This window comes from Morus notabilis, unplaced genomic scaffold (assembly GCF_000414095.1).
Source record: "Morus notabilis unplaced genomic scaffold, ASM41409v2 Scaffold384, whole genome shotgun sequence".
Taxonomy (NCBI): Eukaryota; Viridiplantae; Streptophyta; class Magnoliopsida; order Rosales; family Moraceae; genus Morus; species Morus notabilis.
In genome coordinates, this window is record NW_010387635.1 from 1094298 (window position 1) to 1105014 (window position 10717).

Here is a 10717-nt window from a genome sequence, read left to right on the forward strand (position 1 = left end):
TTTTTAAAATAATCTTATTTTTACTTTTTATTGAAAATAAAATTATTTTAAAATTAATTCTAAACGCACCCATAATTTTTGATATAAAATTGACTGTTAAACGCAAAGAATTACCGGTAATTTATATTTTTAATACCTATAGTAAAAATCTCCAAATATATATAGATATGTTGTGGAATTGTATGATTTAAAAGAGAAAAAAAAAATCCAAGTAACTTTCACCCATTTGGTAATCGGGAAAGAGGAATGAGGAAAACATGGGAAAGGAACTGTATTGAGAAAGGCGCTAAAGGTAAAGGACATGTTGTGGAATATTAATATTAAGGCCTTAATTAATAGTAAAAAGAAAAAAAAGAATCAAATGGTCAAAAAACAAGGGCAGATATTGAGCAAATAACTAGGCAAACAACATGATTATGTGGAACAGTACTAGGTTGTTCTCCTAGTCCGGGTGTTCATTATTATTCATGTTTGTTGTTGTTGTTGTTGTGCTCCAAATCCAAAGCGGTCCAAATAGTTTGAACAACAACATGACTGATGTAACATTAGCATCAGATATCAGATGGACAATTGGGCTCTGGGCTCCTGCTGAGACCTACTTGAGCTTCCTCTGGCCCTACAAACTTTACTACTCTAACTGGACTACCTCCATTAGAATTCTGGCCCAACTATTTTTCTTTTTTTTTTTCTTACTTTATTATTTTTATCGTGATTATTGTATTTTTTTTTTCCTTTCTGTGTGGCTGACGCAACTTATGAAGTAGGTTCTTGCTTTTGTGTCTTAGGGATTAAGATTTTTTTTTTTTTTTGATGAAAGGATTAAAAGAGATTGTTTGGTAGGAGAGAAAAGTGAAAGGAGGGAGAGAAGTGGGGGGATTAGTGAAAAGAGAGAAGAGGAGAGAATGGATTAAGGGAGATTCCCAATTTTTACAAAAATTAAAAGATACTGGACATAACTCAACGTAACAAAACCGGCTTATTAGGAGAGAATTGCTCTCACCTTATTAAGTGGAGCATGCCAATATCTCCAGTCAATGTGAGATTCTAATACGCCCCCTCACGCACAGCGTGGACCATGCCAAACCGTTGCGAATAAGTCGATATTGAGGGACCCAACATTGCAAAATTAGGACTGCTCTGATACCATTTTATAGAAATCAAAGGATATTAGGCCTAACTCAACCTAACAAAACCGGCTTGTTAGGGAAGGATTGTCCTCAGCTTATTAAGTGGATCATGTCAATATCTCTAGTCAATGTGGGATTCTAATACCAATCCTTTTAAAAACCTAATTTTAATATATTGCAATACGAAGAGACGAAGGGAAAAAATATATACTGAACGCAATAAGAGAAAAGTATCTCTATTTTCTCTTCATTTTCTTTACCTAGATTATATACTTTCTTTCTCTCTAACCAAAAAAGAAAAAAGAAAAGAAAAGAAAAACCTAAAAGGTCTTAGAGCTAGTTTGATGAGAAAGAAGTGGAAGGAGAAAGGGTTGATGGGATATTTGGGATTAGTGAAAGAAATGGATGGCGTGAAGGACTTAAGATCCTTTAAAGAACCAATTCTAATGTCTCTAAATGCGGAGAGCTTAATACAGAAAATACGTACAAAAGACAATAAAAAAATAAATCGTCCATTTTCTCTTTGTTTTCCTCACCTAAGTTAGACGTCTTTCTTGCGTTTTTATTTTCTAAATTTTACCATCGAAACCTAAATTAGGTTTGTGCATTAGGGTGATAATTTTCATCCCACAATATTGCCAGGGCATGGATTAAAAACCTGCTGGAAAGAAGAAACTGATAGCCACAATCCAAATTCAGGCAAGCAAATATCTAAAAATTACAATTTACAACTCTATGTCTTGGACAATACATGTCCAGAGACCATAAGTACAACAAATTCTCCCCTCCACCCCGAAAAAAAAAAAGGTTCTGAATTTCATAGGACAAATCTGATAGCATAACCAGTGATACAAACTGATAATAAGGCTTAAAAAGAAAACTGATAATACTCCGAATGATGCACCCTTTTACTCTGCATACAAGTGAAAAAAAGGTCGAAGAATAGATAATGGCTTTTATTGCCTGTCTAAGAAAAAAGGGACCAAACCAAATATGGTATAACCTATCGTAGATGTACAAAAATGAAATTCCAATCACGCTTGGTTAGCTTCTTAAAATAAACAGCGATGAAGAAGCTTTGATGACAAACTCATGAGAAGAAATCACGAAAGAGTTTATTCAGCTCTTTAGAACTTGAATGACAGATGCAACAACAGAGAGGTTATTTATCAGCATCAGCAGCACAGATTCTCAACCTGATCTTCTCCAGTTCCCTGGCCCCCATTGACCTCGATTTAAGTAACGGGGCTCCAAACGGGGATCACTTCTCCCAGCGGATCCCCTAGCATCAATGTTACCCCCTCTTCTGTTTGAATGTCTCCTCACAGGACGTTCACTATTTAACTTGGTAGTCTTCTCTGCCTCATAAGACAACGGTTGTAACCCTTGCAAATCGGGTTCTGGGGCATAACCTTGCGGTCGCTTGGATTCGTCCATTCTTCTAAATGTGATAGATATCCTAAGTAAAAAGAAAGAGAAAAACATCATCAACGGCATGGAACAAAAAATATCAATCAGCGCCAAGGAATCAAATCCAAATATAAATATTGTTAACTTCACTCTTACCTCTTTGTAGGTACTGCAGGAATGCAATGCTTAGCAGCATCAGCCCCATTACCGTTTAAAACAAGTACAGATCTGTAGGAAACGACATCGTCATGAGACTTAAGATTTTCAATCCAGAATGAAAAACAAGTGCAAATGACAGAATGACAGAAGACACAGCATAGCATACTTACCCCACTGGCAACGGCAGCGGGTACGAACCAGCGAACTCACCCGGACCAACAATCTTCAAGTTTGACCCAAAAAGTATATTGCATTCACTAAGGAACGACACAGTACAGAAGGGCCGCACAAAATCATGATTGTCTATATGGGGAGGTATACAGTCCCCTTCTTCATATATGTTGACAATGCAACTGTCAGGTACACAAGTTGGAGGAATTACATGCCACCTCACCAACCTCCGAATGATCACTTTGAAAAGATCTGGTAGAGGATCCACAATTTCATTGTAGAGGATGCCAGGAGGATTACCATGTTTATCCTGCAAGCAGAGTCAGAAATTGTAAGTTAGCACTGCTTTCTTCTCTAAACATCTCTTCATAATTATACTAATACCGCCCAACTATCCTCCCAAGATGAACCAGAAAATTGGTATAGAAAACTTCAAAACTATTAGTACAACATGGAAAAACATACGGTTGCATAATTGTAACAGCATCCAAATTGAATAGTAACACGTCCCTTTCCCCTCATCCATTTTTGAGGTGCTGTATACGTACGTTCTGCATTAAGTCAACGAGTAAAGTTAGAATGCCACATAACATAAAACTTCTTAACTTAAAATTAAAGGCTAACACCTAACAGAAAGGACAACAAAATTCTTATGGCTTTTTTTACTGCCTGATTATATTTTATGCCATTTCAGACACAATAGTATGAAAAGGGAACGATCAAACATGTTACAAGTATTCTATGTTATAGATTATGCAATAACTAACCTTTCAGTTCTCCTTTTCTCCCTTTCTCCTCGAGCATGTAAACATATTCCACTATCCTCTTCTGTTCTGCAGCACTAAAAATACCCATGTGGTGTTCAAGCCCGTCTAGAATGTTAACTAATTTTCCCTTAATCCTCTCCAAGCAAATAAAATCTTTCTTCCGCTTCACATTCATGAACCTAATATGCTCCCTCTGTTCCCGAGTCAACTTGGGTTTTTCTACAACCTTTGATATCCTCAACTCTCCAGTTGAAGCATTTACATTGACCACCCGTTTGCTCAAATCAGGATCTTCTTCTCCCTCCTCTTCTTCTTCCTCTTCAAGCTCATCCTCTTGGGCCATGTCAGCCCAAGACATCCGAGGGCTTGGGGTCTCCACAGATGGAGATTCACCTGCTACTCCACTTGTAGAAGCATCCGGTCCATGTTCGGCCGGTCCATGTTCGGGCGACCCACACGCCCCATCTTTCCAACTACCCAATGAAGTTGTATCTGCCTCATCGTTCTCACTGCCTGCTGAATGCCGATCATAATTCTCACCGTGATTATTATTCATCTTGTCCCGCGATTCCACATTTTCCACCATCGAATCATTTGACTCCCCAACCGGATTTGGCTGTTCAGAATCACCCTCAACTTCTGCACAATTATTCAAGACCCCAAAAGTCAAATCTGTATGGTTTAACCCTAATTCTTTCAGCATAACGCATTGAAAAGAAAAAAATAAATTAAAAAAAAAACCCAGAATCCTGGTTACCCAAGCAAAAAATCAACTCCTCAAGGCTAATTATCCGAATAGCAACCAGAGAAGAAACAAAACAAACAATTCCTAATCCCCTGTTCCTAGGTGAAGAGCCTCATAATCAATTGAAGCAAAAACCGAACGAGTGAATTCAAAAACCAAAAAGCGTCAAACTTTCCACTTTCACGAAGCGAATTATCCGGATAGCAATTGCAGAAAAAACAAACCAAGCAATTCCCAATTCATATTCCTAGGTTAAAACACAATTCATCTAAGCAAAAAACCGAGCGCGAGAATTCCAAATCGAAAAAGCTTCGAAATTTCCACTTCCTAAAAGCTAAATCATGTCGAGAATCGGAGAGTAAAGGTACCTGATTCGAGGGAGCGAATGCGGCGGGAGAGGATGTCGGTGCAGTTGTGGCAGAGGTCTCTGGAGAGGAAGGGAAGCCATGTGGAGAGGAACTCCGAGGCGATTTTAAAGTCGGAGGGCTGGTAGTTCACGAGGAATGGATCGGCCGGTTCGTCTCGCCTGTCCGCCATGGATGTCGTCAACAAAAAACGGCGATTCTCTCTCTCCTCTTTGCTTTGCTTCTTTGATTCGCTTCGCTTGCTTTCTCGCTCTAAAAGCAGTTGTGTTTTGTGCGTGTATGGAAGATAGAGAGAGAAAGTGAAAGAGGGAGAGAGAAATATGACGAGTCTAAAAAAAAGAAAAAAAGATATTTATAAAAATTACTTGGGAAATAGAGGTTGGGTACTTGGGTGGGGGAGGGACTCGAATTTACGTGATATAGAAGGTTTATAACTTAATGGTAAAAAATAAAAATAAAAAAAAATAAAAACATTTTAGCTTAATTTGATCTTTTATTATGTATGAAAACTTCTATTCTTTTTTTTTTTATATATATATTCCTTTTGATCTGCTAACATATTAATCGGAAAAATGTTTACAAAGCCAACAAATTTTGCGTAAAAATAAAAATTTCCAAATTTGTAAAAAGTAATTATGTTAAGAATTACATTGTATGGAAAATTTATGAAATGATTATAAGATATTTTAAAAACAATAAAAATATAAAATAATTACTTTGATTATATTATACTATAAACATTTGTAGTAACTATTTTAATGGTTTTATTTTTATAGTTTTTTTTATATATTTTAACATGTTTGGTGAAATTTTCTTATATGTTTAACTTTTCTAACATTTAATTGAAATAATTACGCAAAAAGAATCACTTTAAATTCTTTGTTTAAGGTGCAATTTTGGTTTAACAATATTGTTAATCTCTTCATTTTATAAGAATATTGTTCATATATATATATATATATATTTTTATATGGGTGGTTATAAATTTGTATAACTAATATTAAAAGATGTTTTAAAAAAATAGGAATATCATTAACGTTATTTTACTATATCGTGCAAATATTGTCCATATTGCAAATTTGCAATGGATATTTCACTCTTACAGAAAATTACACTAACATGCACCAAAATCTCACAGATTTATATTTATGCCATCTTTATTGATTTAAAATATATATTTTGGTAGAATATTATATTCTTCTAAAATACTTTTTTGAAGATGTTCGTATATCTCTGTCGAAAAGAAAAAAATAATCTGACAGGATATTACTGATAAATTTAATGGTATAATTATAAATGTTAAGTTTATGCTATTAGTTGGCATATGATATCGCATCTTTATATTTCTCCTTTAAAGGTCCGTTTGATTAATGAGTTTAAATCAGTGATTTTAATTTTAATTTTTAAAATTTAAATTTTTTATGAGAGAAAGCACAAAATTAAGAATTATGGTTTAAATTATGCATAACTTTTTAAATAAACGCACCTTAAAAGTTTGTTAGAAAATTACAGATTTTACATCTTTAAGTATGACTTATTAAAAAAATATATTTTTTAAAAACTCTATTCTTTGGGTAATTTTAGTCTAAAAATATAAATATAAGAACTAACATTATGGGGTAAAAATTAGAAAAGCTCCAGGTATTTTTAAAAATTTTCCCAAGTTTATGGAGAAAGAGAATCATGTTATTAGAACTATTTTTGATTTACGTGTATTTTTTGTGAGAGAAAACACTGTAGCGAATCATGAATTATGATTCAAATTATGGTTTGAATCCTCTAACTAAACATCCCCGAAGGGTTTCAGGTTCAAGCCCAATCTGCTTAGCCGGTCCAAACTTGTAAAGTCCGTTCCTGAATAACATCTAGCTTAGGCTGCCAATGAACACCAAATATACAAGTACCGATGATGTAATTACTAATTAGCATCTAATGGATATGGTAATCATATAAAGCAGTTATTTTATTTTATTTTATCTATATTCTTGATATGCATGTTTCATTTTTCTATATTTACCATATTTCCGTTTTAACTTCCATACTAAACAACGATGACTTGGGCAAAATCTCCTTTTAATCCAATTCTATTAACAAAAAATAATGAGGACGACTTGGAGAGCCTTTGAGTACTACTGACTATGGCTTGAAAGTTTGAGCACCAATTGAAAACCAAATCTAAAATCAAATTCAAACTAATTAGTTAACCAAAATTCAACAACATAAGTTGTGCTTTGAACTACCTAAACAATTAGAAGTTAAGGGCAACAATGAGTGTAGACTCCGTATTTTTTGGCATTGGAGAATTGTATAGCGATTTCGAGAGCGTTTGCATATTGAGTGACGGAATTGGGCGACACGGAACGCCATTCGGCTTGGTCTTGGTGTGTTTGAAATAGTTCAAGAGAGTTAGGACAGAAGTTGAAGCTACAAGACTGGACTTGGTTTCCTCACCTTTCTTGTGAGCTTTCATTTCTTTGGGAAGATCTTAATGTACTATGGACTCGTTTACTTCGCTGATTCGAGTTTTTAATTCGAGTTGAGATGTGACTTTATGTGAGAACTTTATATTATAACAAAAAAATTAAATATGACTGTTTCTGAGAGTTTTTTACTGCAGTAAAACTCGAATTTTAAACTCAAATTGGTGAGATGAACGGATTATGGAGTCAAAAGTGAGGAGTGCTTTGGAATTACGGAATTGGCCTGTAATTAATTGAGGGTTTCCTATTGTGCCGTTGTGTCTTGTATTGTATGGGCTGGGGCTGGGGTAAAATTGGAAGGTTGGAGAAGTGGCCAAAAAGTGATACCGTGTTGTGGACGGCAGGGCAATGCTGTGTCAATAACGAATCGACAGGTCTGACTTGTCGTTTCTAATAAACTCGGTCTTTATGAAGTATTTCTTTGGTTTTGTCGTTTTTGTATCAACATTACTTTTATTGTGATATTTGTTCAGGGCTTATTGTGATCAAGTTCGAGGACAGATGATATATATATATACACAGTATGTTTAATGCCTGCACAGTAATGTTTAACGCAGAGGCCTTTTGTTTTATAAATCTAAGTCTTCCTTTTCATTTTCTTTTAAAAAAAAGGAAAAATTGGAATAGTTAAATTTGCTAAATAAGGAAAAAGGCCATTTCTCTGGTGTAGAAATAAAGATAAATAAAAATGTGGTTGTAGTTACACAACGTGGAACCATATCGTAAAAACACTTCCTTTTCAAAAAAAAAAAAAGTGATTGTAGTTTCTGCAATATTTATTTGTGGTAGTGATATATACAATGCCATTAAGTTAAATCGATAATTTTAAATTTTTTAGTGAATTATTTGCTATTTAATATCATGCATTTGGTCATTTAAAAAAAAAAAAAATTTCATGCAATTAGATTTAAATCACCTGTCCAATTTCAATGTAAACATCAAAAATTAAATATGTAATTTGAGTCCCATGCGTTTTAAATTTATTAAAAATGTTATGCAATTACTGAACTTCTCAATATTGTATTCTTAGAATTTAATTTCATATTAAATTTTTATCTTGGTCTCAATCAAATGTTGGTTTTGATAATTTAAATGACTGACTTTACTAGTTGTGAGTTATAGTGTGAACGTGAAAGAAGGAAAAAAACTCCCCCTATCTATTGCTCTACTAGAGTTTGGTTCTTCTTTTTCTTCTGCGCTACTTCAACTGTAGGCTTCACTGGGCCGGAGTCCGGCGCCGTCGTAAGGCAATGCTTCAGACTCTTGGCTCTGAGGGTGAGTCACTAGATGCGGCGGCTTAGATCTCTCCCGGAAGGCGCCGTCGATTTCGTGGGTGGGGAGCAATGAGAGATGGTTGGGGACGATTGGCGCGGCATCCATTTGGCTGCCGTCCTTAGGAGCATCATTGCTCCGGTAGATGTAAGCCCCTTAGGGTTTAGCTCCCTCAAATCGACAGTTCCTTCAAGGGGTGGTTGGTTCGGCGATTAGAGATGGCGATGGAGGAGATAAGTTGGGTGTCTTCTTCGAGTAGCATGTTGTGCTGCAGCTCTCTCGCCCATCCGTGGTGGTGCTCGGAGCGCCATCAGAGTCTCTGCTGGTGTCTTTTGGTGTTTACTCTCTTGTTTTAATTTGTGTGTTTGTAATAAGGTGTTGATATTTCTGCCGTTCTATTTTAGTTTGTTTATATTTCGTTGGTGTGTGTTCGGCGTGTTCTAGGTCTTGTCACTGATGTCCCCTCGTTATGGGGTTGGTAATCATACCCTTCAGAACGCAAAAGTTTATCTCGACGGGAAGGATTTCTTCTAGTAGAGCCTTGATTGTGCTCATTGGTAGTGTGCCGATGTGTTCTTCCATTTTAGGGCCTCAAGCATGCCTCTGTTCACTTGTTGGGTCATTAGCGTTGTCCTGTGAATGAATCTCAGTTAAAATAGTGAAAGTAGGAATACTAGAGGTTCAAAATAAGTTAAAATCATAGGCAAATATCATAATCATATAAAAACAAGATGGAAAAACTAAAACTCAGTAGTGGAAAAAGAGAGCTAATATATATGTAAACAACTTTTAATCAAATACTAATCCGAAGAAGGCAAAAACATGAGAATAAGCAAAAGGAACAGAAAAGAGATAGCCAAAAACTACGAGTCAAAAAAGGTAGATAAAACCAGAATCCAAATGAGGATGATATATTCTTGATAATCTCTGGACAAATTATATAAAACTCAACGTGTCAAAATCAATTGTGCTCATCAGAGCCATATAAAAAAAAAACATGTGAAATAAAGATATGTATGTAAGCAAGTTACTAAGATACAAATAAACTGCAAGTCAACACCTGGGAACTACTAACTAATGAGATTAAAAAAACCAAGAAATAGACATAGATTAGCAACATTTATTAACAGTATAAAGGAACTTTTACTAGCCCTCTACCTCAGTACTAGCCATTAATATAATAACAAAACTATGCATTAACAAAGATAATAAAACAAAATCGGCACATATTAATAGCATAACAGCAAACCAATATATCCAATATCAACAAAAGACATTAAAAAGCTATTGGTAGAAGTTATTAATGGTACCTGGAGAATTGTAAACACTGCTTTAATTGTGAGATATCAGCCAACTAAAGGTGAACACAGATAGTCAAAGACATAGAAATAAAGAAATAGAGCAGTAAATGATCGAGAATGGAATGAAGCAGTAAATTATCACAGGTCAAACAAAGGTGAACACAAGTAGTCAAAGATACAAGGGTAAAGAAACAAAGTAGTAAATGATCGATAATGGAATGAAGCAATAAATGATCATAGGTGAAACGGAGGAGAAAAAACGTCAAGTACGAGAGAAAGGAACAGAAACACACATGATAAATTCATGTAAAGCAGCAGCATTCATAAATAAGGAATAAAAAGGTAGACGTGAACATTATATAACCTATAATAACATAACACGTAATAGCACATAGTCGGTTTATAAAAATTAAGGGATCAAAATTTTCTAATTAAACGATAAAACCAAAAGGAAAAAAAGGGACAGAACTTAAAAAATAATCGCCTCAGAGAAAGGAAAAAGAAAAAGAAGAAAAAAGGGAAAAAACTGTAAAAAAAAATTTCCCTTAAAATTGCTATGTGTTTCAAATAATGCAAAAAGAAAAAATCGGTAATTCATTTAATATCTATGCAACAAAATAGGCACAAATCATCAAGCTAGCAAGATAAATCAGCACCATAGAGAGCACAGCTCATCAATTCAATTAAAGGGAAAAATCAAGATTTACCCATACGCGACACGCAATCAGCCAAGAGAAGGTCCACCGATGCACTTAAACTCCCTCCACAGAAGAATCTATCAAACCAAAAGATAAAGCATCTAAAATTTTTTTTTTAACAAAATGACATATACTACCCAACAGAAAATTACAATAGATCTTGATGAGTTCTAAAAAATTTATACAAAGCAGCACAAAACAAAGCAGCCAAGAGAAAAGGGA

General features: G+C 34.8%; 1 protein-coding gene across 1 annotated transcript; it reads right to left on the bottom strand.

The window, feature by feature from the left end:
* Window positions 1–1815: 1815 nt before the first annotated feature.
* On the bottom strand, window positions 1816–5052 carry LOC21409336 (RNA demethylase ALKBH5). Its single transcript, XM_010115057.2, has 6 exons — window positions 4748–5052; window positions 3635–4273; window positions 3333–3418; window positions 2867–3177; window positions 2694–2765; window positions 1816–2586 (listed from the first exon to the last, which is right to left on the bottom strand). The coding sequence occupies exons 1-6, from the start codon at window positions 4914–4916 to the stop codon at window positions 2319–2321; spliced, it is 1545 nt and encodes a 514-aa protein (XP_010113359.1). The 5' UTR covers window positions 4917–5052; the 3' UTR covers window positions 1816–2318.
* Window positions 5053–10717: the final 5665 nt, after the last annotated feature.